General features: G+C 46.4%; 1 protein-coding gene across 2 annotated transcripts; it reads left to right on the forward strand.

The window, feature by feature from the left end:
* The first annotated feature begins 1341 nt into the window (after positions 1-1341).
* Positions 1342-25220, forward strand: LOC146355628 (tripartite motif-containing protein 10-like). Of its 2 annotated transcripts, none has more exons than XM_084830989.1 (7): positions 1342-1819; positions 4668-4763; positions 10816-11046; positions 12400-12422; positions 13950-14059; positions 19704-19736; positions 22977-25220. In XM_084830989.1, the coding sequence occupies exons 1-7, from the start codon at positions 1406-1408 to the stop codon at positions 23507-23509; spliced, it is 1440 nt and encodes a 479-aa protein (XP_084687115.1). In that variant the 5' UTR covers positions 1342-1405; the 3' UTR covers positions 23510-25220. The 2 variants fall into 2 exon arrangements, with proteins under 2 accessions (XP_084687115.1, XP_084687116.1); XM_084830990.1 differs by having other exon boundaries at positions 22980-25220.
* Positions 25221-25806: the final 586 nt, after the last annotated feature.

A 25806-nucleotide genomic window follows, 5' to 3' on the forward strand; every position in this document is an offset into this window, starting at 1 on the left:
ATGTTATTGTTGATCAAGGGACTATTTTATTGTTATACCTCTGTGTTGCACCGCTTTGGGAATCTAGTTGGGAAGCGGCACATACATTTGTGAAAGGAACAATCATAATAAATATGTGGCATTTGAGCCTTTAAGGGAGACCTACTGGAGGTATTTTGGTGTCTTACATGAATGGTAGGAGGTTTTAGGGACAGACTTCTATAAGTTTTGTTGTGAGGAGTGAGTACTGGTGGTGGTGGGTGCAATGTGGCAGATCGACTGCCACTTACAAAGCCCAGCTGGCTCATGCTGGCTAGGGGAGAATGGGTGTGTGTGTGTGTGTGTGTATGTATTCACCTTTTCTCCTGCCTCATGTTTTTGTTTTTCTTTATATCCACCCATTGTTTCCATTGGGGAGGGATTAGTTGCACCAGCTCCAGGTTGGCATGGGGGGGGGGGAAGGAATCCTGGGGCAGATCCAAGGCTGCCTCTCCTCCCCGCCCCGCCCCGCCCCGCCCCGCCCCCCCAATGCTCCATTTCAGGGCCTTTCACTACCGACCGCTGGAGCACACGTGGGTGTAAATGATAGATTTACACCTGTGGAGCTTTCCAGGGGTGTAAGTAGGTCCTCTGGGGTAGCCAGCCCCTGCTGCCAGTGAGGCTTCTCTCTGCTGGGGGAGGAGAACTTCCACCCCATTTGAGCCCCTCTGGGATGACTGTCCAAGAGGGTTCGTATTGCTCTGTTGCTCTTTTTTTTCTATTAGGTGTATATTTATGCCAAGAGAGATAATGGTAGCCAATAAGGCTTCACCCATTTTCCTCCCAAAGCAATAGAGCCCATCAGAGCTCCGCCCTACCAGCCTGGCGTAAGAACCCATGTTTCTGGCATGGGCTATACTCCAAAACAGCCAAACAGCTTTCTTCAGTCCCACTCAAGAAGGTGGAGTACAACTACTAGACAGAAGCCACTAGCCTTAGGGTGTAGTCCTATGCAAGCATAGCTGGCTGGGGCATACTGGGAACTGTAGGCCTTTTTTTCGTCTAAACTTGCATAGGATTGCGCCCTTACAGGCCCATTCAAGCAGGCATCTTTTTGTCATTGGTGCATATTGAGGAAAGAAAAGCCTAGAGTGGCTTTCCCCAAACCTGGTGCCCTCCATATGTTTCGGACTACAGCTGCCAGAGTTCCTGGCCATTGGCCATGCTGGTTGAGGCTGATGGGAACTGAAGTCCACAACCACAGATGTCACCAGTTCGGGGAAGTCTGGCCTAGATAAAGGGTTATCTCCTTACTCTGGAAGGAAAAGCCAGTACAGAACTTTTGTAAAATAGTTATTTCATAGTCATTGCTTCTTTCTCTAGCTGATTCCTGCTGATTCTTCTGTCGAAGAGAGGAAGATAATAACAATACGAGACACCACCCATCATGGCCTCACACCCAACAGCTGCAGATTTGAAACAAGATGCTCTCTGTCCTCATTGCAAGGGGTATCTGAAAGACCCAATGCTAATGGAATGTGGTCACAATTTCTGTCGGGACTGTATCTCCAGCTACTATGAGCACTGGGACAAAAAAAATGGGCCCTTGGTATGTCCTGTTTGTAGCAAGCCAATTAAGGATGGGAAGCTCCAGTCAAATGAGCAGCTGGGAAACATAGTAGAAAAACTCAAACATCTTCCACCAACGCAAGGAAAGGAATATCTCTGTCCAAAACACAAGGAAAAGCTAGATATGTTTTGTAAAGAAGATGTGGAACCGGTGTGTCTTCTTTGTAAGCAGTCTCCAGAACATAAATTGCACACTTTGCTTCTCCCGGAAGACATTGCCCAACAGTACAAGGTAGGAATATATGAGAAGTCCCCAACCTCTTTAGGTCAGTGGGCACATCTGGAATTTTGAGAGTGTTCTGAGTGCTCCCAAAATGGCTGCCATAGGGGGCACGGCCAGTCACAAAACACTCATTTCCCAGAAGGCATCTGGTAAGATTAAAAGAAAAGAAACTTGGCCAAGAACCTAAGTACAAAACAGAGGTGGGGGCTAAGCTCTAAATCACAAAACCACTTTTTTGAACTGAGAAAAGTTGGCATTGGAGAGCAGCACTTTACTTTGCAGCATGCCAGACTCCAAGTTTAAAAAATAGGAGGGGTAGAGAGCCTGGTAGGTGCGAGAAGAGGTGTCCGTGGGCTGATAGGTACGCCAAAGACCCCAGGAATATGTTTGTTGTTGTTTATTCGTGCAGTCGCTTCTGACTCTTCATGACTTCAAGGACCAGCCCACACCAGAGCTTCCTGTCGGCCATCGCCACCCCCAGCTCCCCCAAGGTCGAGTCGGTCACCTCCAGAATATCATCCATCCATCTTGCCCTTGGTCGGCCCCTCTTCCTTTTGCCTTCCACTTTCCCTAGCATCAGCATCTTCTCCAGGGTATCCTGTCTTCTCATGATGTGGCCAAAGTACTGCAGTTTTGCCTTTAATATTATTCCCTCAAGTGAGCAGTCTGGCTTTATTTCCTGGAGTATGGACTGGTTTGATCTTGCAGTCCAAGGCACTCTCAGAATTTTCCTCCAGCACTACAGTTCAAAAGCATCTATCTTCCTTCGCTCAGCCTTCCTTATAGTCCAGCTCTTGCAGCCATAGGTTACTACGGGGAATACCATTGCTTTAACTATGCGGACCTTTGTTGTCAGTGTGATGTCTCTGCTCTTATTATTTTATCCTAATATGGCTTACAGCATGGATGGGAAACCTCTGGCCCATGGACTGGATTCAGGCTACCACGTCTCCCCATCCAGCCCATGAATACCTCCAGAGAGACCCCTCCCTGAAGCCCTGGTCCTAAACTCCTCCCCCTCAGAGAAGTGGGAGGAGGCAGGAGGATGGTTCCTGACTGAGCTGCAGACTCCAGGGCCCCATCTACACCGAGCTTTTACTCTGGGGCAGGTGCGTGTTGAGGTCCCTCGTGATAGATGACGTAGTTGTGACTTCACAGCCATTCCTGATTTTTGCCTGGAAAAAGCATTGTTCCAAGGAGTCATTTTACTGCGATTTTTCGGGTTTGCTGCAGGTTCCCCACGGTTGCAGGCTGTCTGTTCCTTCCCCGAACTGACTTCGCATCTTACAGTGGACATGCTGTAGGTGTGCGTAGTGCCTGCGTCACTCTGTGACGCCCCTTTGCTCCCCTATTCCTTTGCAGCTGCGCAGTTACGGAGGCACAGAGGGGCGTTTTCATTTATTTAATAACACTTTTGCACATTTTTGCAGCTTCGTATCTTCACAACGGTTGCCTTTGGACTCAGTACTTAAGGGCTGGGGGCTGGGGGTCTTGGGGGAGAAACAACATTGCTCCGGCCACCATTTTGGAGGATTGGCTAGGCATGTAGCGCTCACGCTTGTGAGTGCGAACCATCACGAGTCTCAGGCTGGGGAACTGACAAATTGACCGTGTGGAAATGAAGGAGCACAAAATACCCAATTTTTACCTAAAATAGGGTTGGAAAGACATAGCAGAGACCCTCAGATATAAAACAGCCACTGAAGTGCGCACCCCCACACTCATGGGACTGCACAGCTGCGCATTTCAGTATAATGGCAAAAAAAAGGGCACAGCGAGTCTCTTAGGGAAGCGCACAGTATATCGCGAGTGTATCGCAGGGCATGCTGACTCGAAGCTGCATTGCTGCTCAGTTGCGACGGGGTGGGGGGCCAAAGCGGTGTCATGTAGATGGGGCCCAGGAGTGCTCCTGGAAGCCGCAGCTGAGTCAGCCTGGCTCCCCCTTCCCCTTTCACCAATCAGGGAAGGTGAGAGACAAAGCCAGCTCCGGACTGAGCTGGTGCCTTGAGAAATGGCTCCTCGAGGTTCCAGTTCACCAGTTCAGTGGGGTTCGCTGACTGTGTGTGTGTATAGGTGCGTGAATGCGAGTGAACGGGGTGTATGGATGGGTGTGTGTTCGTGTATCAGTCGATTCCAGGGAAGTATATTGGGGCTGGTTGCCTAGAGCCTTGGGCCAAAAACAGTTTCCCACCACAGGCTTACAGACATCTCTCCCTCCAGGGCTGACGCTAGTTATCTTGTGCGCTAAGCAAGATAAGCATCTGACTGGAAAGGTTTAAACTTATACCCATGTGTGGTGGTCTTGATCCAGATCAGGGCTGACTTACACACATGTAAATTAAAGAGTGAGGATCAGCTGCATGCTATGTATTTCACATAGCGTGCGGCATAGCCCTGAGAGGCCAAGAAACCTGGAGGAAGAGATCAGTGAAAAAGATGAAGGCTGGAAGCACCTTCGGTTGTAGGGTGTCTCTTTGTGGGGATTTGATATGGGGCAATGGAACAGCTGCTTCGTAGGAGTGCTCTTCTCCCACTCTGGCAAGTAGAGACTTCACAACAGTGTTTTGCTCCTGTTTCTGCGGCTCTTTTATATTGTGCCTCATTTGTTTTTGCTTATCCTTTCAGATTGATTATATGGGTTTTAAGTGAGCTGCCTCATAGATTTTTGTATGTCTGTAGTATAAGTCAAAAGATAAAAGATATGTGTTCTAACAGAGTAGTAAATAACCTTGTAAAAAGAGAGCTTCGAAGAGAGCTTCGGCTATTGGGCGGTATAGAAATGAAATAAATAAATAAATAAAATAAAAAAGGAATTGTGCTTGAATTATGGTCTGTTTGTTTGTTCTCCCTCCTTCAGGATCAGATACATAGCCGCTTGGCGCTTCTGGGGAAGAAGAGCAAAAAGATGGGGTCGTCTTCACCATATGACGAAAAGGAAATCCAAGACATGCTTGTAAGTCCCGCTATTCCCAGGATGTGTAAAGTACACGAACCAGTATCTGAAAAAAAAGTGAATATAAAACAGGAGAGTTTAAGGCCACACAGCTGCCCAGCTGCTCCTAAGAGCTTCTGTTATTTGGAATTGTGTGATCTTCCATCGAAAATATTCTTGAAAGGCCATTGTAATGGTGAGCCCCTCTAAGTCCCACTCCAAGACCCCAGCAGGGCTGCTCCCTGTGCCCACTTGCCCTGACACATTGCACAGCTGGTGAAGCAACAGTGTGCGTGCAGGGGGGAGACCCTTTTAAAAGGAAAATTGGCATTTTGCTGCTGAATTGCAGGCATGGTGGTTGTGGCTGAAAGGGGGTTATTTTACTTTAAAACAGTCCCTTTTTGCTGCTGCACCAGTAACATTCACAAGCAGACAGCTGGTTTTCATTTTAAAGAGGCTTTTTCCCCTGAGGCTGAGCCACTTAATTTTGACATAGCAAGTGGGGGCATCTATAAAGGCTGGATGGGGGAGCAGGATGTACTCTTAGAAAACCCACACTTTGCAGTTCAGGCAGATGGCTGGTGAAGCAAATATCTATATCCAGCAAGCTTTCTTCCTCTTTATTAAACTGTGGTGAGGAGAGTTTTGACATGGTGCTCTTTGTAGCCTATATTCTCACTGTATGAATTGGTTGTGTAGAGTTCTCTTGGTTTCTGCTGGCTCTGGAGTGGATTTGTTTCCTTGGATTTGCCCCAAGAGGTTAGGTCATCTTCCTCTTTACCTGTGGCCCACTGATAACTGCAGATATTTCTCTTTAAACAAGTGTTTGCCTTTGTGATTTCTTCATTTTGTTTCTTGATGGTTAATCACTTGTCTGTTTCCATTCTTGTCTTTGCTGCTGCGTGTATTGTAATGATTGATTATTGTTTCTAATGTTTTTATATTTGGTAAGCTGCTTTAAGCAACTCCTTTTTGAAGGGGAAAAGCAAGAAATAAATTCTACACACACAGACACACGCTACTGGAGCAGAAGTACGTGTGTGTTTTATTATCCCCTTGTTTGATTTTCTGAATTTTGTGTTTATTAAATAAATTGGTGTTTTCTTAAGTATTGAACTGGAAGTTTATTTGTAGGTTTATCTACCATTTTAATTGTCAGATAACTTTTCTTATTGTTTGACTTTTAGTATTATTGTATTTTTTCTATCATGTAACCTGCTTTGGGCTTCTGTTTGGAGGGAAAAGCAGGTTAAAATTGTTGATGATGATGGCATAGGAGAGAATGTGTTCGAGATGTACTGCCTGTTGAGTTGATCTGTGATGGGTCAGAAGCGCCCGCCTTATGTAATTCTCATAACTTACCTCTTGATGGCACTACAGGCTGATTATGTTCCTGATGCTGTCCTGCTCCTGCTTTTTTTGTCTTTTCCCACCTGCTTGGGCTTTTCTACATGAGGCTTTTAAGCCTCACCTTTCATAGAATCATAGAATAGTAGGGTTAGAAGGGGCCTACAAGGCCATCGGGTCCAACCCCCTGCTTAATGCAGGAATCCAAGTCAGAGCATCCTGACAGATGGCTGTCCAGCCTCGTCTTGAAGGCCTCCAGTGTGGGAGAGCCCACCACCTCCCTAGGGAATTGGTTCCATTGTCGTCTTGCTCCAACAGTCAGGACGTTTTTCCTGATGTTCAGCTGGAATCTGGCTTCCTGTAACTTGAGCCCATTCACTTCTCGAGAAGAGATCCTGGCCTTCCTCTCTGTGACAACCTTTCAAGTGCTTGAAGAGCATTATCATATCTCCCCTCAGTCTTCTCTTCTCAAGGCTAAACATGCCCAGTTCTTTCAGTCTCTCCTCATAGGGCTTTCTTTCCAGTCCCCTGATCATCTTTGTTGCCTCCTCTGAACCCTGTCCAGTTTGTCTGCATCCTTCTTAAAGTGTGGTGCCCAGAACTGGACACAGTACTCCAGATGAGGCCTAACCAGTGCTGAGTAGAGGGGAACTAGTACTTCCCAGGATTTGGAAGCTATGCTTCTATTAATGCAACCCAAAAGAGCATTTGCCTTTTTTGCAGCCACATCACCTTGTTGCCTCATATTCAGCTTGTGATCGACAACAATTCCAAGATCCTTCTCGCTTGTAGTATTGTTGAGCCACGTATCCCCCATCTTGTAACTGTGCATTTGGTTTCTTTTTCCTAGGTGCAGAACTTGGCATTTCTCCCTGTTAAATGTCATTCTGTTGTTTTCTGCCCAGCGCTCCAGTCTATCCAGATCACTTTGAATTTTGTTTCTGTCTTCCAAAATATTAGCTATCCCGCCCAATTTGGTGTCATCTGCAAATTTGATCAGCATTCCCTGCACCTCCTCCTCCAAGTCATTAATAAAAACGTTGAAGAGCACTGGGCCCAGGACTGAGCCCTGCGGATAGGGACAACGTTAGCCCTCCTCCAGTCATCTGGCACTTCCCCCGTCCTCCATGATTTCTCAAAGAGAATAGACAGCAGTTCTGAGAGTTCTTCTGCCAGTTCCTTTATTACTCTAGGATGCAGTTCATCTGGCCCTGGAGATTTGAACTCATTCAAAGTAATTCGGTGTTCCTTGACCATATGCCTGTCGATCTCAAGCTGCAATCCTGCCCCTTCAGCCTGCACTTCGCCTTTGCCAGGGGGGTCATAGACCCTCTTTTGGGAGAAGACTGAGCCAAAGTAGGAATTGAGCACCTCTGCCTTTTCTTTGTCATCTGTTATTGTTTTGCCATCCTTATTTAATAGCTGAACAACCATTTCTTTCCTCTGCCTTTTACTATGCACGTAGCTGAAGAAAGCCTTTTTGTTGTTTTTAGCATCCCTCGCTAACCTCAGCTCGTTCTCAGCTTTAGCCTTCCTGACACCATCCCTGCAATTCTGTGCTACCTGCCTGTACTCTTCCTTTGTTACTTGGCCTTCTTTCCACTTCCTATATGTGTCTTTTGTATTTTCAGGTCATCCCTAAGCTTTTTGTGAAGCCACATTGGCTTCTTCTGTTGTCTTCCACCTTTTCTTCTTGTTGGAATTGTTTGTGATTGTGCCTTGAGAATTTCCTTTTTTAAAAGGTCCCACCCATCTTGGACTCCTTTTCTCGTTAGCATCACTTGCCATGGGACCTTACTTGTCATTGTTCTGAGTTCATTAAAATCAGCTTTCCTAAATTCCAGGATACGCGTTTGACTACACTCAGCTTTTGCTTCCCTTAGAACCAAGAACTCAAGTATAACATGGTCGCTTTCCCCCAGAGTTCCTGTAACTGCTACTTTATCCACTAAGTCATCTCTGTTGGTTAGGATCAAGTCAAGGATAGCCGATCCTCTAGTTTCTTCCTTTACTTTCTGTAGGAGGAAGTTATCCGCCACACAAGTCAGGAATTTCCTGGAGGGGCCATGTTTTGCAGAATTTGTCTCCCAACAAATATCGGGGAAATTGAAGTCCCCTATTACTACTACATCATGCTTCCTTGAAACATTGGCTATTTGCTTTTCAAAAGTTTCATCCTTGTCTTCTGCTTGATTGGGTGTATGGTAGTAGACTCTGACCACCATGTTCCTTTTATTCTTTGCGCCATTTATTTTGATCCAGATACTCTCGATGGGGCTACCAAGCTCATCCTCCTGTATTTCTGTGCAGAGATATGTATTTTTCACATGCAGTGCAACCCCACCTCCCTTTCTGTTCCTCCTGTTCTTTTTGAACAAGTTATATCCTTCAATTGCTGAATTCCAGTCCTGAGAGTCATCCCACCAAGTCTCAGTTATACCTATAATTTCCCTCCTGTATTAAGAGTTTCCCATACTCTGGGCATTAGTATATAGACATCGAAGACCATTTGCTTCATAGTCTGGCTTTCTTCCTACATGTGTCTGAAGACTATTATTGGGCACTATCAGAGCTGTTCTCTCCATTGCAGTGCATGCGCCTTCGTCCACTGTTACCCCCAACATTACATCTCCCTTCCCCGTAGGATTCAGTTTAAAGCCCTCCTGATGAAGTTCTTCATGCTGTGGCCAAACACATTCTTCCCATCCTTTGTGAGGTGCAACCCGTCCCTTGCCAGTAGCCCATCTTCCAGGAAGTATAGGCCGTGGTCCCAGAATCCAAATCTCTCTCGTCGGCACCACCTTCGTAGCCAGTCATTCACCCAGAGTATTTTTCGTTCCCTTTCTATCCCTCTTCTAACTACTGGAAGGATGGATGAGAAAACTATCTGGGCCCCAAAGTTCTTGAGTTTCCTTCCCAAAGCTTCAAAGTCTAATGCCATTTCTTCGTAGCTCCGCTTGGCGGTATCATTTGTTCCCACATGGATGAGAAGAAAGGGATACCTGTCAGTGGGCTTTATGAGTGCAGGCAACCTTTCAGTCACGTCTCTAATCCGTCCTCCCGGGAGACAACATACCTGGCGAGTCCACGGGTCTTCGCCACATACTTGGGTCTCGATCCCATGCAGCAAGGAGTCTCCCACTACTACCACTCTTTTCTTCTTGTTGTAGGCCTGGGTTTCATCGCCTCTGTTTGACTGACCTTCAGCCTCTTGCTCACTCTCATGCAGGTTCCCCCATGATTCTTCCTCTGTAGGCTGTCCTCCAGTCTCATCCGCAAGTACCTGGAATCGGTTCCACAGCTCCACTGCTTTCACTGGTGCGGAGTGGCGTCTAGTTCTTCTTCTCCTAACTGTCACCCTTTTCCAAGGAGTATCCTCTTCTCCATATTTCTTCACCTCAGCATTTCCCACTGCCTCATCTTGCTGTTGCTCTTCAAGCTTCTGGTCTTCCCTTTGCTGCTGTAGTTCCCCCATTCTGTCCAAGACCTCTTCGTGTTCTCTTATTCCCTGGAGGGTCGACAGTCGCCGCTCCAGTCCATTTACTTTTTCTTCCAGCAGCGTGATCAACTTGCACTTGTTGCAGGTGTAGGCCATGTTGTTCTCAGGCAAGAAAACAAACATTGCACGCACCCTGCAGGTCACCACCACTGGAGAGTCCTGTCCTTCCATTGCCTCTTTTCCCTTTTTGTGTCTAGCTTTGTGATTGTTCTAGACTAGCCTGTGCCTGCTCCTCTACTCAGCAGAGGTTAAAAGCAGAGTCCCACTTGTGTGGAACTGTGTATTACAAGACAAATAAATGAAAAAAGTTAGTTAAAAAATAAAATAAAATAATAAAAAAAAATATTAGGGGCCTCCCCCTTGACCTCCCCTGCCGAATTCCCCTGGCCAACTCCTGTTGCTCCCCCTGTCCGCTCGCTCTGGTCGTTCGCTCTCTGGGAGCTTGCTTGCTTCTGTAGTCCCTGGACCAACTGGAGCAGCTTGCTCTGCTCTGCTCTGCTGTGCTGGGAGGTGGGAAACAGACTGAAGCTTCCTGCCCACTCAGCTGCTGGGAGTACTCAGGCCATACACCCCCAATTCAGTTGGAGCTCTCAGAAGCACCTGGTGAGCTCACAGCCACGCAGAAGGATAAAGGGCAGCCCCCTGGGCTTCCTGCAGCCCACTTACCTCTTAGCCTCTGTCTCCTTTGTCTCCTTTGTCTCTTCTTTTGTGAGGCTTCTGCTTCCGGATTCTTTGCAGGATTACAATCAGGTCCTTTACACATGCTTTTTTTCCAGGGGGGTTCTTTCTCTATTTTCTCTATGTTTCATTATACAGCCACTAGATGGTGCTGTGGTATAGCAGAATTGTACAATTACAGGCTATAAATATAATGTAATTTGGAAAAATACTGCACTTTTCCTCTATCTAAAAAACCCTGCAGTAATGGTTGCAAAGCATAAGAGAGACCCTGGAGGATGACAACGTCATGTAAAGGACCCGCAAACTACCGTGACTGAGCAATCACAACGCACAGTAAAAGCCTTGCGTAGAAAGATTCTTAGTTGCAGAAAGTAACAAGAACAGAGAGGCAAAAGACATGAGACAAAAACAGGGAACACGAAATATGCTCTCTGTCAGAAGTCAGAAGCGCCCCTCCATATAGAAATCTCATCCTTAACCCTCCAGTTGATGCTGCAAGGTCTGTCTCTATGTTCCTGAAATTGGTTTTCTTTTCTCCTCTTATAGAGCCGGATAGAAACGGAGAAGAGAAAGATAGACACAGAGTTCAGTGACCTACGTGCATTTCTGGCTGAGCACGAGCACGCTCTACTGGACCAGATGAAAGGGGTGCAGAAGGAAGTAACAAAAAACAGGAAACAGCACATTATGGAACTTTCAGAGGAACTCTCCTCTCTTCGAACTGTCATCCGGGAGATGGAGGAGTCATGTGAGCAGCCACCCATTGAATTCTTGCGGGTAAGATTGTGGCTGAAACAGCCCAGGCTGTCCTGGCTCCAGCTCTCGAGATGCCACCTTCACCTACATGGGAAGTGAAGGGACTGAATTCATGGTGCTGATAGTCAGGTCTGTTATGTACTAAGCCTAAGGTAGCCTTCTGCAACTTGGTCCCCTCCAGATGTGTCGGATTACAGTTCCCATAATCTCCCAGCCAATGGACATTGTAGTGCAACACCAGGTTAGGGAAGGCTGGCATAAGGCGTCTGTGAGAAATAGGACAGTGTGGACTAGAAATGTCTGTTGAATGTTGATGGACTCCGTTGTCATTTTCACCTCGAAACTAATGAGTTCCTTCATAATGTGGCCCATAATAAGAGAAGGCCTCTGCTGAAGACTCTGTTGCTGTCCACACTGAGAAGTACCCCATGTTGGCACATGAAGGCCACCTCATGGCCTCCTTACCCCTTGCTCTATTGAAAATATGGCCCTTGTTAAAAAATAGTTGCTGGCCAAGGATCTAGATGAGGATTAGGCAACCCGATGCCCTCCAGATATTTTAGGCTACAACTCTCCTAATCATCGACACTGACCATTGGCCTTGCTGACTGGGGCTGTGGAGAGTTGTGGTCCAGAACACCTGGAGGGCACCATGTTGCCTATCCCTGATCTTGGTTGTTGCTAGAGCATGCCTGGAAGTTTTGTGGAGGAGCTGAGGGATGGCCAAGGGGTGAGTGGTTAAGCAGACCGTGCTAAGAACATTCTAGGACCAAAACTGCATTCAGTGTGGGAAAAGGTGTGTATAGATTTCACCCATGTTCCAAAAAGCATGGAAATGATAGGGTAAGGCTTTCAACTTTATAACTTCATGGCTGGCTGGGGTACGCTGGGAGTTGTAGGACTTTTTTCTGGCTAAACATGCATAGGATTGCACCCTAATCATATGTTTGTGGCACAACAAAAATAACTTTGAGAAACCCATGTAAGGAAAAACAGGCCCATTAGTAGCTGTTCAAGATGCCTGGAAGTTGGGGCTGTACACAAGGGGTTTTCACTGCATGTTTTAAAAGGGCGGGGGGAGATGAAAATATATCCAATTATCTGTTTTAAAATTCTTGAGTTTGTACACATACCCTGCAGTGCACTAAAATGGCTCCATTTTGGTTGCTGCCATTTACCTCATGTAGATTTTTTCCATGATAAACAGTTTGTCTCCATGTTTGGAAAATATATCCTGCAGTCTCTGAATGGTGTGTGCTAGGTAGACCAGACCAACTCCAGCTGGGCCACCATTTAGGTCTGAGGGGCTCTTCATTGCATGTAGTCTGTGGCAACCACTGAGCTCCCTCTTCTTTCTCTCTCTTTTCCCTCCAGGATTTTAAAAACAACTTGCAGAGGTAAGTGGGTCTCACTCATTTGTCACTCATTTCCCTTCCCTTCCCATGACACTGTATAGCAGCCTTCCCCAACCTGTTGCCATCCAGATGTGTTGGACTATACATCCCATAATTTCTAGCATGGCCAATGGGGAGTGATAGGCCACTCTGGCTGGGGACAATGGGAGTTGTAGTCGATACATCTGAAGGGCATGGGAAAGGCTAGTTTAGAAAGACCATTGGCCAACTTAGATGACAACCTAGGCCATAGTTAGACCAAATAAAATTGCTTTCTCTTGTTCTGTGGGACCAAAACAACTGGGAAGCATGAACCATTTCATTCTTAAATGGTATCAAGGCTAGGGCATAGATAGCAGTCTGTGGTGAGCTAGGACCTACCAGATGGGTGGCTACCAGGAAGAGGGCCTTTTCTGCTGTGGCACACCAGCTGTGGAATGAGCTCCCTAGAGAGGTTTGCCTGGCACCTACATTGTACTCCTTCTGGCGCCAGGTGAAGACCTTTTTATTCTCCTAGTATTTTAGCATTTTAGTGTCCTAGTCTTTTAGCTCTGGTGTTTTAAACCTGTATTTTAAATCTCTGTATTGCTGCTAGGTTTTATTCTGGTTGCATTGTTATTTTGTAGTTTTAAGCATTGTTTAATGCTGCACTTTGTGGTTTTAACTTTTGTGAACCACCCAGAGAGCTTCGGCTTTTGGGCAGAATAGAAATAAATAAATAAATAAGACCTGGGAACTAGGAGCTGTGGACAAGTCAGTTGTCAGGACTGAAGAGTAGGTCAGCACCAAACACCGAGGCAGAACTGAAGAACAAACCAAAGGATACAGGAACATGCCAGCGCCCAGGAAGTACATGTTGCTTAAGCAAGGCTTAACTGGAATAGGAAGCCTTCTTGTAGCCCTTTCTGTCATAGAGGATCCTATAACCAACCTGGGTTAGCAGGATCAGTCAAGGGCCTGAGGATACTAATCTGTCTAGGCCTGCCTTCCCCAGATGTTTTGGACCAACTCCCATCAACGTTAGCCAGCATGGCCAATGGTCAGCGTTGGCAATTGTAGGAGGGCACTAGGTTGGGGAAGACTGCTCTGATCCCAAACACAGTGATGACTGCTCCACCCAGCCTCATGGACCGGCATTCCACGGAGAACCTTAGAAGCTTTTTCTGAAGGAGCAGGAGTTGGGGTATGAACCATATTCCTGCTGCTACCTACCATTCAAAATCGCCACTTGGGATCAGAAGAGAGATTTAGCTGTTGCCAAGAGCAGTAACCCTCTGTCTCCTCTCCATTTCCCTTTGGTAACATCTAGAGAAAGAAAATGTGTGACACGATATTGTTGCACTCAAATCTTTCCGTTGGCTTGGCTTTGGGGCCCAGGAGCCAGAGCAAAGTAGAATCTCCTCCCGGAAGCACTTCATCCCTCTCTGCCTTTCTGCTGTTTTCTTCCTCTGTCTTAGTTTCTTGGCACTGCTCAGGTATATATTCTTGACTGATTGGTTAGTGGGTTAATACTTTGTTTCTCTCCACTAGGTGTGATAAAATGCTTAAGGAGCTAATTTCTCCTTTTGAGGCAAAGTGGAAAGTCTGGGATTTCTGTGATTTAACTGCTGCTCTGGAGCATATTTCAGAGCACTTCAAAGGTAATGAAGAATGGGTGCAAAGATTTGGTAATGTACATTACATTGTCCTAAAGAGAGCATGGCAGAATGCTAGCCATTAAAGCACCTGTGGGAACCTCATCCTCAGAAAGATATTCGAGCCTCTTCCCTGAAGGTGAAGTAAACCAAAATAAGGGCTCAGTCCTATAGGGATGGGCATAAGCCTCTGAACGTGGAGGCTTATGGCCATCCAGTGAGCGGTGGAGGCCATTTTTGCCCATCTGCCTGAGGCGACGGGGAGGGAAGGAGGCTGGGGAGGCCTCTGGATACAGCATAAGCTGGACTCCCCCAGGAACACCCCCTTTACCATCTCTCCAAGGTCACCGGTGCCGTTCTCTCTGTACCAGCTGTGAGGGAGAGGGGTCAGGGAGCTCCGACCCCTGAGTCCAGGGTTGGAGCGCCCCCCCCCCCACCCCCAGACTCTGTAGAAAGGCCCTAGGATTGCTGTCTAAGCCTCTAACTCTTTGGAGAAAAAAGGAAAAAACTTTCTACCCAACTTTCTAGGCTCCTTTCTACTCAACTGCTTAGTAAGAAGCAGTTGTGCAGTTGGTCAGTATGCCAGCCTCCCAGTGTTGTGGCTAATGACCGACAAGCTGCTGAGATAATTAACTGCAAGCATTATGTTTAAATCATGTAAAGCCAATGGTATAATTTCTATACCACCCAATAGCCAAAACTCTTTGGGCAGCAACATGAAGGTGGTGAATAAGCTACCGTGGCTTGTTAACCACTCTGCACATGCCAGTCACATGCTAGTCCAATTTGCATAATTACCCTTGCAGGGCACAGCTTCTCATGTCATCCAAACCCAGCGAGGGTGGCCTTTTAGGGTGGATAACAAACCACCCAGAACCCATGGCCTGTCTGGTTCACCTAGACCAGTCTTCCCCAACCTGGTGCCCTCCAGATAGTTTGGACTTTAACACCTACCAGCCCCAGCCAACATGGCCAGTGGTCAAGGATGCTGGGAGTTGGAAAGCAAAACATCTGTAGGGCACCAGGCTGAGGAAAGCTGACCCAAAGCACAGCTTGCAAGGAAAAGCAAAGCAACAATTATTTCTAGGATGGCTGAAGGAGGCATATCCAACACACTCCTTGAAGGAAGGGCAGGATAGATGAGGTAATACTGATGCTTGTTCACCTGAACTTATGGCACTGATGTTATAGTTGAATTAAGAGCGGGTGGAAGATTTTAATTAGTAGCATTAACTGGCGAATAAAAGTGAACCAAACTATGGATTATATGCACAAAACCGGCTCCCCACCTTTCCCCAATTCAGATACACACACTGATTGCGTAAGAGGGGCCTCCTTCCATGCAGCCGTTTTACAGCAGGGGTGCAGAACCTTAGGCTCAAGGCCCCAATCTGGCAATCTGGGGCTCCCCAGAAAGCCACGCCCCCTTTCCTCCAATCACCCGTCTTTTGGAGGTTTCCCGGCTTTTGTGCAGTGTTTCCCCTTATTCTAAAAGGTTGAAAAGCCTGTCCTAAGGCTTAGTTGCTGGCAGGAAGAGCTTTGAGCCACAATATGTTGGCATTTTTGGCACTGCCTCTGTTGCCTTTGGCCCACCCACCACTGGAATGTGGCTCTCTGAGAGCTTCTCCAAAATGGAATTTGGCCCTTGGCGGGAAGAGATTCTGTACCCGTGTTCTACTGTCTCTTGCTCTGCTCACCACACTGTTAATGGGTGCAGTCTACATCCTAATCCCCTTCATGGAACACTGCCTTGTTGTGGTGAAGGGGCTTGCGTAACTCAGTGAAGCCATAAGCTATGCCGTGCAGGGCCACCCGAGACGGACAGGTCATGGCAGAGAGTTCTGACAAACTGTGGTCCACTGGAGAAGGAAATGGCAACCCACTCCAGTATTCTTGCCAAGAAAACCCCATGGAACGTATCACAAGGCTAAAAGAGATGACGCCGGAAGATGAGCCCCTCAGGTCGGAAGGTGTTCACTATACTACTGGGGAAGAGCAGAGGGAATTTCCAAGTAGCGCCAGAAAGAGTGAAGCGGCTGGGCCAAAGCCGGAAGGACACTCAGCTGTGGATGTGTCTGGTGGTGAAAAGAAAATCCAGTGCTGTAAAGAACAATATTGTTTAGGAACCTGGAATGTCAGATCCATGAATCAAGGTAAGCTGGAGGTGGTCAAACATGAGATGGCAAGATTGAACATCGACATCTTGGGAATCAGCGAACTAAAATGGACAGGCATGGGCGAATTTAATTCAGGTGACCATCATATCTATTACAGTGGGCAAGAATCCCTTAGAAGAAATGGAGTAGCACTCATAGTCAACAAAAGGGTGGGAAAAGAAGTACTGGGGTACAATCTCAAAAATGACAGAATGATCTTAGTATGAATCAAAGGCAAACCATTCAACATCACAGTAATTCAAGTCTATGCCCCAACCACTGATGCCGAAGAAGCTGAGGTTGATGGGTTCTATGAAGACCTACAACACCTTCTAGAACTAACACCAAAAAAAGATGTCCTTTTCATCACAGGGGATTGGAATGCTAAAGTAGGCAAGAAATCACCAGGATAACAGGCAAGCATGGCCTTGGTGTACAAAATGAAGCAGGACAAAGGCTAATAGAGTTTTGCCAAGAGAACACGCTGATCATAGCAAACACTCTTTTCCAACAGCACAAGAGGCGACTCTACACATGGACATCACCAGATGGTCAATATCGAAATCAGATTGATTATGTCCTTTGCAGCCAAAGATGGAGAAGCTCTATACAGTCAGTGAAAACAAGACCTGGAGCTGACTGTGGCTCAGATCATGAGCTGCTTCTTGCAAAATTTCGGCTTAAATTGAAGAATGTAGGGAAAACTACTAAACCATTCAGGTATGACCTAAATCATATCCCTGATGAATATACAGTGGAGGTGAGGAATAGATTTCAGGGATTAGACCTGATAGACAGAGTGCCTGAGGAACTATGGACGGAGGTCCGTAACATTGTTCAGGAGGCAGCAACTAAATTCATCCCAAAGAAAAAGAAATGCAAGAAAGCAAAGTGGCTGTCTGATGAGGCTTTACAAGTAGCTGAGGGAAGAAGGGAAGTGAAAAGCAAGGGAGAAAGGGGAAGATATAGCCAACTGAATGCAGAGTTCCAGAGAATAGCACGGAGAGACAAGAAGGCCTTCTTAAATGAACAATGCAAAGAAATTGAGGAAAACAACAGAATGGGAAAGACTAGAGATCTCTTCAAGAAAATCGGAGATCTCAAGGGAACGTTTTGTGCAAAGACGGGCATGATAAAGGACAAAGAAGGCAGGGATCTAACAGAAGCAGATGAGATTAAGAAGAGGTGGAAAGAATACACAGAAGAACTATACAGGAAAGATCTGAATGTCCCTGATAGCCATGATAGTGTGGTCACTGAACTTGAGCTGGGCATCCTAGAGAGTGAAGTCAGGTGGGCCTTAGGAAGCATTACTAACAACAAAGCTAGCGGAGTTGACAGTCTTCCAGCTGAGCTATTTAAAATCCTAAAAGATGATGCTGTTAAAGTGCTGCACTCAATATGCCAACAAATCTGGAACACTCAACAGTGGCCACAAGACTGGAAAAGGTCAGTTTACATTCCAATTCCAAAGAAGGGCAAAGACAAAGAGTGTTCAAACTACTGTACAATTGCGCTCATTTCACATGCCAGCAAGGTGATGCTCAAAACCCTACAAGCTAGGCTTCAGCAGCATGTGAACCGAGAACTACCAGAAGTACAAGCGGGGTTTCAAAGAGGCAGAGGAACTAGAGATCAAATCGCCAACATTCGCTGGATCATGGAGAAAGCAAGAGAATTCCAGAAAAACGTCTATTTCTGCTTCATTGACTACTCTAAAGCCTTTGATTGTGTGTATCACAACAAACTGTGGCAAATTCTGAAAGAGATGGGGGTACCAGACCACCTTACCTGTCTCCTGAGAAACCTGTACGAGGGTCAAGAAGCAACAGTAAGAACCAGACATGGAACAACCGATTGGTTCAAAATTGGGAAAGGAGTACGACAAGGCTGCATATTGTTGCCCCACGTATTTAACTTATATGCAGAGTACATCATGAGAAACACCAGGTTGGATGAATCACAGGTCGGAATTAAGATTGCCAGGAGAATTATCAAGAACCTCAGATACGCAGATGATACCACCCTAATGGCAGAAAGCGAAGAGCATCTCAAGAGCCTCTTGTTGAGGGTGAAAGAGGAGAGTGCAAAAGCTGGTTTGAAACTCAACATTAAAAAAACGAAGATCATGGCATCTGGCCCCATCACTTCCTGGCATATGGAAGGGGAAGAAATGGAAGCAGTGACAGATTTTACTTTCTTGGGCTCCAAGATCACCGCAGACGGTGACTGTAGCCATGAAATTAAAAGACGCTTGCTCCTTGGGAGGAAAGCTATGGCCAACCTAGACAGCATAGTAAGAAGCAGAGACATCACCTTGCCAACAAAGGTCCGTCTAATCAAAGCTATGGTTTTCCCAGTAGTAATGTATGGCTGTGAGAGCTGGACTATAAGGAAGGCTGAGCGCTGAAGAATTGCTGCTTTTGAATTGTGGTGCTGGAGAAGACTCTTACGAGTCCCCTGGACTGCAAGGAGGTCAAATCAGTCCATCCTAAAGGAAATCAACCCTGAGTGCTCATTGGAAGGACAGCTACTGAAGCTGAAGCTCCAATATTTTGGCCACCTAATGCGAAGAGAAAACTCCCTGGAAAAGACCCTGATGCTGGGAAAGACTGAAGGCAAAAGGAGAAGGGGACGGCAGAGGATGAGATGGCTAGATAGAATCAGTGATGCAATGAATATGGAGTTGAGCACGCTCCGGGAGAGAGCGCAGGACAGGAAGGCCTGGTGTACTATGGTCCATGGGGTCACGAAGAGTCGGACACAACTGAACGACTGAACAACAACAACCACATCCTAATGAGACCATGGCAAAGTTCCCCTTGACTTTGATGACTTAGAATTTCACCTCAAATTCCCAGACTTGGGTTATGAGATGGTGGCATATAGTACTGTCTAAATTCAAATATGGTTTTAAATAGCACTTAAAGGGATACTTAGGTCCCAAGCCAGGTAAAGTTAGTAATCATGACTAAACCCCTTTGAAACCAATGGAGCAAGTGCTTTTTGGTGATGAGATAACGATTTCAGTGGTACTTTAGTCAGAAATAACTTTAGCTGGATTGGAGCCTCAGTCTTCAGTCCTTGGCATACTGCTTATGATTGTAGTCCCACATAGCTCGAGGGAATTAACTGTGTTCAGGGTCAGGCTTGATAACTTTTAAGAAAATTATGTTAAGTATCAGGTTGCCGAACCTGACAATTTTACCCAGGGCTGGCTCAAGACATGTTGCTGCCTGAGGGAGACAAGATGGCTTCCCACCAGTTGAGGCTTGTGGATCCTATTTCGGTGGGGCTGTGACTCAATTCTGGGTTTTAGTCAAAACTACCCAGAACTCCAAAGGAGCTATCCAAGGTGCTGAACCCTATCCCCAAAATGGGGATTCTCTCCCCATTAGGTGGTCCTCTCTCCCTTCTTCATATCTTTGTGCTTACGAAATCTGTTCTTGGCATTATGGTCAGGTGCTTAATCTCTCTTTCCTTTTCTTTCCCAGATGCTTTGGCATCTACACTTGAGCTGCAAGAAGGTAAATTTTTTATAGCTAATGGTCAGGAATTCTGGGAGCTGTAGACCAAAATATCTGGACTACAGGTTGGGGAAGGCCGGATTAGAACTAGCAATCTCCCAAACCCATTCCCACTCATCTAATCTCCTCTATCCTCTTCCAGCTGTCACTTCCCAACTCTCATTCCATGGTTCCCTCAGCTCCCCACTTCCACTTCCCCTAACATTTCATACTCCAAATTATTTCTTTCCACCCTCTCTCCTCTGAACACAATCACTATATATCTATTCTGTTTCCAATAGCGGCCAGGCAGATGCCTTTGGGATGCTCAAAATCAGGGCAACAACCCCAACCCACACACAAGATGCCATGTTGTTTGTCCTCAGTGTTTATTATTCAGAGGGAAGCTTTTATAGCCACCTGCCTCAGGCAAGAAGGAAACTCTTTCTGGAGTTTCTCCCAGGCAGGGGAACTTAACAAATATGAGCCCCTTTAAAAAATTCTGCTAGTTGTCAACTCATTAAGATATGTGATAACATATAATGATCAGTAAAAAAAAAAGTAAGTATGTGGGCCTTTGGATGGATTTCTTTGCTTCCATGGAATCTCAGGGTATACTGCCTCTGAACATGGAGGTTTCATTGAGGTAATACCCATTGTTAGATCATTACTCCCTGAATTATCTCTTGCCTTGCTCCATCCTCCCCCTTTTCTCAAACATAAAAGCAGAATAAATTTTTCATTTTTGCCTCTTGCAAGATGTCTTAAATGATGGGTTTACAAGGAACAGGTTATAAGCACTGTTATGCACTCCTTATTTCCCCAAACTGTGGGACGTTCCAGGAGTAGTGCTTACTTGCGTTTGGTTTTCTTTGGAAGGAGAGATCACTTGGAGACTTACTGGCATTTTGCATTTTTGAACTTGAATACAAATAAATAAACTGAACAGTGATGGAAGCAAACAGCTTAAGCGCTCCTATGAGCTGTAAATCTATTGTCCCACATCAGATTCCCCAGAGAGGTATCCCAGCATCCCCAAAATGTGTTTTTCCTCTTCATCTCTCAACTTGGCTCTCTGCTTCCTTGTCTCACTCTCATTCTCAAATTGCAGTTTTTCTTTTGTTCCTTTTCACAGGCACACAGACCCTCACCTGCCTCTCCCCTAAGTCAGGGAGATTCCAGAAAGGTGTGCAATCTTACCATTTCCCCATTAGGGACTTTCCAGGGAGGTGTTGGTATCAAGAAAACATCCTTCTGTAATTAGCTCACATAAATAAATATTCACTGACCATTAAGGAAAACTGGCCAGTCATTCTGGCACATAACACTCTTTTATTCAAACCCCAAATTGTGATCCAGCATTGCTTCACCCCACAACAATAGCCCTGTTCAAACAGCAATCTTATAATAGTATTTTTAATTAATTAAATAAAATCTCGGTCAAGATAATGTGGAGGATTTTTGCTCCCCCTCTGTCCTAGACTAGCTTGCTGCCAGCTTTTGCTGAGATTTCAGTCAAACTCCTTGTTCCAGTGTGGGGAAACTCTGGTTGGCAGAGGAGCACCTCTGCGCTCCTGGATGCAATACATTGAAGCTCTGTTGATTTGGGAGGGCATGCGATTCCTGTGATGATCATGTTATGATTCCCTTTGCAACCATGCAAAAAACTACCCAGCGCTTCCATTCTGAGCTTTTCCATATGAGGCTGTTTAGTGTGCAGAATTCTATACGAGGCGGTTTTGTTGCAGAATTAAGCTTGGAGCGCTACATGATGTTTTCCTTTCCTGCCTTTCTGTACTTTCTATTATATAACCTCTAGGTGGCACTGTGGTATAGCAGAGTAATACAAATACACTGGTGTGGATTAGCACTTCACTTTGGCAAAACAACAGCAACTGGATTTTCACCACTGCAACCCCCCCCCCTTAAATTGCTTTTAAAAAATAGAACAAAACTGGACATCATCTAAAGCATGTGTAAACAACCGTGAGTGAGGAATGACAAGCACACAATAAAAGCCTCGTTTACAAAAGCTCTCTGTCCCTTCGACAGAAATTCTGGTTCATGCTCTGGTCAGCTCTCACCTAGACTACTGCAGACTTCTCCTCCATGGTCTCCTATTTGTATCCGTTTGGTCTCTTTACATCTGTCCAGGACTTTGCTGCCAAAGTCATTCACTTCTCTAGTTGCTTTGATCACAGGACAGTGTGACGCTCCTCCTTAAATGGCTTCTTCTCTGCTCCCAGATGCAGCACAAGCACCTTCAAAACCTTTCATGGCCATTCCCCCTCCCCCTTTATATCTCCACTGATATGCCGATTCATCCTTGTCCGTGATCTTTGCTCCTCCAGTTCCATCACCTTCTTATCCCTCAAAAGACTCCACATCTTCAGAACTGCCTCCTTAGAACACACCTCTCACTTCCTTCTGGTCTCTCCTTAAGACCCACCTTTTCTTTGAATCCTTTGGCACAAATCCTCTAGTTCCCATGCCCTGTTGTAACTCAGCCTGTAACAAAGAGCTTTACTAGATGAGGCTCTTATTGTGTGCTCGCCATTCTTCACTGGCTGTAATTTATAGGTGCATTAGATGATGTCGGCACCCTCTAGTTTCTCTCCTATGCTTTCCAACCACTTTTCCAGGGTTTTTCTTTGAGCGGGGAAAATGCAGTATTTTGGGGAATCATGAACTGAAACCGCCACCAGTGTAGTTGTGTCATCCCACTTTGTTCCACTATGCCATAGCGCCATCTAGAGAGGCCTCCAAGTAATAGTACAGAAAACAAAAGGCAGTGCAATTTGATCTCCATAGGAATAAGCTTGCAGCCCCCGCCTACAGGTAAAACCATTAAGAGGTATTATAAGGGGGGACCATTTAGGTGGCCATGGCAGGTATTGCTGTGTGTGGAGGAACTTTTGCCAATGCATCCCACCAGACTCCACTCACCAATGTAAAGATTATGTAGCAGAACATACCAAAAGACAGGAAAGGGAGGGGGGTAGAGATCCGATCTTAATCCTGCAAAGAATCCAGAAGCAGAAGTTGCAAGTTCAAAAGCCTTATCTAGAGAAGTTCTAAGCTCAGACACCTGCAGCTGAATGTTTCCCCTGTGTTGAATTTTAGATTGTAAGCTTCTAAAGACAGGGACCTGTTATCTTATATGCTGTAAAATGCCATGTGCACCGAGAGTGACACATAAGTGTTAGTCTCACAATTGATATTGCATTTTTTTCTTCCCTCATCTCCCTGCATCCACAATAGCAGACGTAACTCTGAAGCCAGACACTGCTCATCCCCAGCTCATCCTATCTGAGGACTGTAAAAGTGTGCGAATGGGTGAGCATTATCGAAGCTTGCCCAAAAATCCTGAGAGATTCGACGAGTGGCCTTTTGTGCTGGGATCTGAGGGATTTGTAGGAGGCAGGCATTTCTGGGAGGTCAGTGTGGGACGTGAGGATGCGTGGGGCGTAGGGGTCGCCAGAATGACTGCGAACAGGGTTGGGGATATTGACTTCAGTCCTGAGGAGGGCTTCTGGGCTGTGGGGAAGTGGGAAGGAAACTACACAGCCTACAACCCCCCTTTTTACACCCCTCTGACCTTGCATAGGGTGCCCAGGCGGATCCGAGTGTCCCTGAACTGTGATGGGGGCTGGGTGACCTTTTTCGATGCTGATACAGCAAACCCAGTCTTTGCATATTCAGCCTCATTCTCTGGAGAGACCCTTTTCCCCTTCTTTTATGTGTATGGAAGAGCCCGTCTCAGCCTCTCTCCCGAAGCCAACCCTACTTCATAGGTCCTGCTAGTGTTCCTTACAAAGCCAGGATGATAAATAGTAAGAAGAAAAAGAATCCTATAAAGTCCAAGAGCACCTTCTGCAGCTCTGTGAAGGCCTCCACAGGCTTCACATCAGAAAAGTAGCTAACTAAAGCAGCCATTCCTTTGCCCACTACCATTCTCAGAGTTCCCATGACAGCTTATTTCTTAAAAAGCAATAACACATTATTGCGTAATAGCTGTTCTCAGAAAAGGAAGAATTCAAAAATCGGTGGTCATCAGGGCTTCTGTTTTGATGTCACTCAGTCAGGCTTCCACATTTTCACTCACTATGGTGCATGTGCCACTGTCTTCTGACGAGTGAGTGGACTCCCTCTCCATTTCGGAGCTGCACGGGGAGGGAGGGATCCTCCTGGCAGTTGTGTGGCCATCCCTGCCCCTTCCTGAGCTTCAAGGTTGGGAGTTGCTCGACACCTGGGTGTGGCTGAGCAGCCCGGGGTGTCCTGGCTACACGAGTCCAAATCCGTCAGGCCGTTATGCTCCTTACCTCCCTTTTTAGCAGGAAAGAATGGTGGGCCACAAGGGTCAATATGTCTTGTTGCCAAAATTTTGCCAGCCAGCCAAAATGTGGCCTCACAGTGACCCTGTCCCCATGATGACCCTGTCCCCACCTCCAGAGGGAGAGAGTAGGGTCTTCTGGCATTACCCTGAGCTCACACCCTAGACAATGGTGGGGGTGGGGTGAATGAGCCTTTCCCCTCCACCGCAGCTCATCCCCCATTACGCCAAGCTTCAGACGTTCAGAAAAAGTTAAGAAGCCTCCTGGTTCTCCAGGGGCCTCTGCGGCTCAGCAGCAGGGAGTGCCCTTGAACTTTTTCTGTTCTTCTGAATTTAGCCTGCTGGCATCATAGAACCCTCACATTTCTCCAGGCGCAGCGGAAGGGCAGGAGGTCGTCTCGACTTCGTGCTTTTGCCAGAGCAAAAGACGTGGTTGCACTGGTGGGCTGGCTAGTACATTTGTGGATGCTTTATGGGGCACTTCTTTTGCTGCTGCTCAGCAGAGACACCCCCAAGAGCTTCCCCGAGTGGTGGCCAAGCCCACAGGAGGGGAGAGACCTGGTGACTGCCATGTTTGGCTTGGCTACCAAAGCCAGTAAAAAACCGTGGACCTCTGTGTTTAATCCTGGTTTCAGTTTCCCCTTTCCTCCTTGTGCCATCCCCAAGACCTCCACAACTACTAATATACAAAGAAAATATATTTGTTTTCAAGGAATCCAATGTACCGTTCGTTTTTAAGGAAACCAATATGTTTGTGCTTAAGGAATCCAGTGTACTAGGCATACTCCTTATGTTCAAAGCAGCTGATTTGCTTGCTCTTTAACAAGCAGCAAATGAGGAGGACCTGGTGGGAGTTGCATTGAGAGGAGGAGATCCTGATGGGGTGGGGATTGGACCCAGCCAATCCAATGGAATATTATTATAAAGGGAAGGAACACCCTAATTTATGCAGCTATTCTGTAAGATGATTTTTCATTGCCCTTTAAGTAGATCCAGCTGCTCATTCTTAAATCTGTTTTTATGTGTGTAAGTTGCCTTGAGCCTTGGTAAGGCAGTTAACAAAAGCTTTAAATAAATAAAATAAAGAGAACTTCTTTTTTCTGTATTATGGATATGAATATTCTTCTAATGTGTTCAGAGGTGGTGGTGTATTAAAGGCTTCCCTTCCCGTTGCTCTTGTGTCTCACTTCAGATTCTCACAACCATTTCTCTGTCCCGTGTATTATGTCTTTATTTTAGCCTTTCTCCATGGAACTCTGGTCCAATTCATAGGTGCTGTTCCATTTACCCATGGTAGGGATGGTAGAGAATTCCACCACAGATCATGGTGAGGCCGAATGCCAGTGCATTCGGCCCCCCGAACTCCGTGGCAGAACGGCCTGCCACCCCCCGCGGATCCCTATTTACGTAGGCTAAAACGGGGAATCAAAAAGGGACACAAATAGCACCCGCTACGCTATTTGCATTCCCCTTGATTTTTGCTGTCATAGTAAAAAAAAATAAGGAACGCAAATGGCAGCGGCCGTAGCCGTCGCCATTTGCGTACGCGGTTTTATGTTTTTTTTACCCAGAGCCCTCCGCGGCCAGAAATCCGGCTGCGGACGGCTCTGTCCTGGCCAGGCCTGGCTGGCTAGCTGCTCCGCGGAGCTGCTGCGGAGCACAGCCGGCCGTGGAGGATTCCGGGGGGGAGGAATGGAGCGCCTCCCCCCCTGGCGAAGATTCCGGTGGGAGGGACGGAATGCCTCCCCCACCACCATC

This window comes from Heloderma suspectum, chromosome 2, assembly GCF_057233095.1.
Source record: "Heloderma suspectum isolate Gila_16-S chromosome 2, 16-S_ref, whole genome shotgun sequence".
Taxonomy (NCBI): Eukaryota; Metazoa; Chordata; class Lepidosauria; order Squamata; family Helodermatidae; genus Heloderma; species Heloderma suspectum.

Coding starts and splice junctions, on each gene's coding strand:
- LOC146355628 (XM_084830989.1), top strand. CDS start 1,406: ATGGCCTCACACCCAACAGCTGCAGATTTGAAACAAGATGCTCTCTGT. Junction 4,764..10,815: donor AGGAAATCCAAGACATGCTT/GTAAGTCCCGCT, acceptor CTCCTCTTATAG/AGCCGGATAGAAACGGAGAA. Junction 19,737..22,976: donor TACACTTGAGCTGCAAGAAG/GTAAATTTTTTA, acceptor CATCCACAATAG/CAGACGTAACTCTGAAGCCA.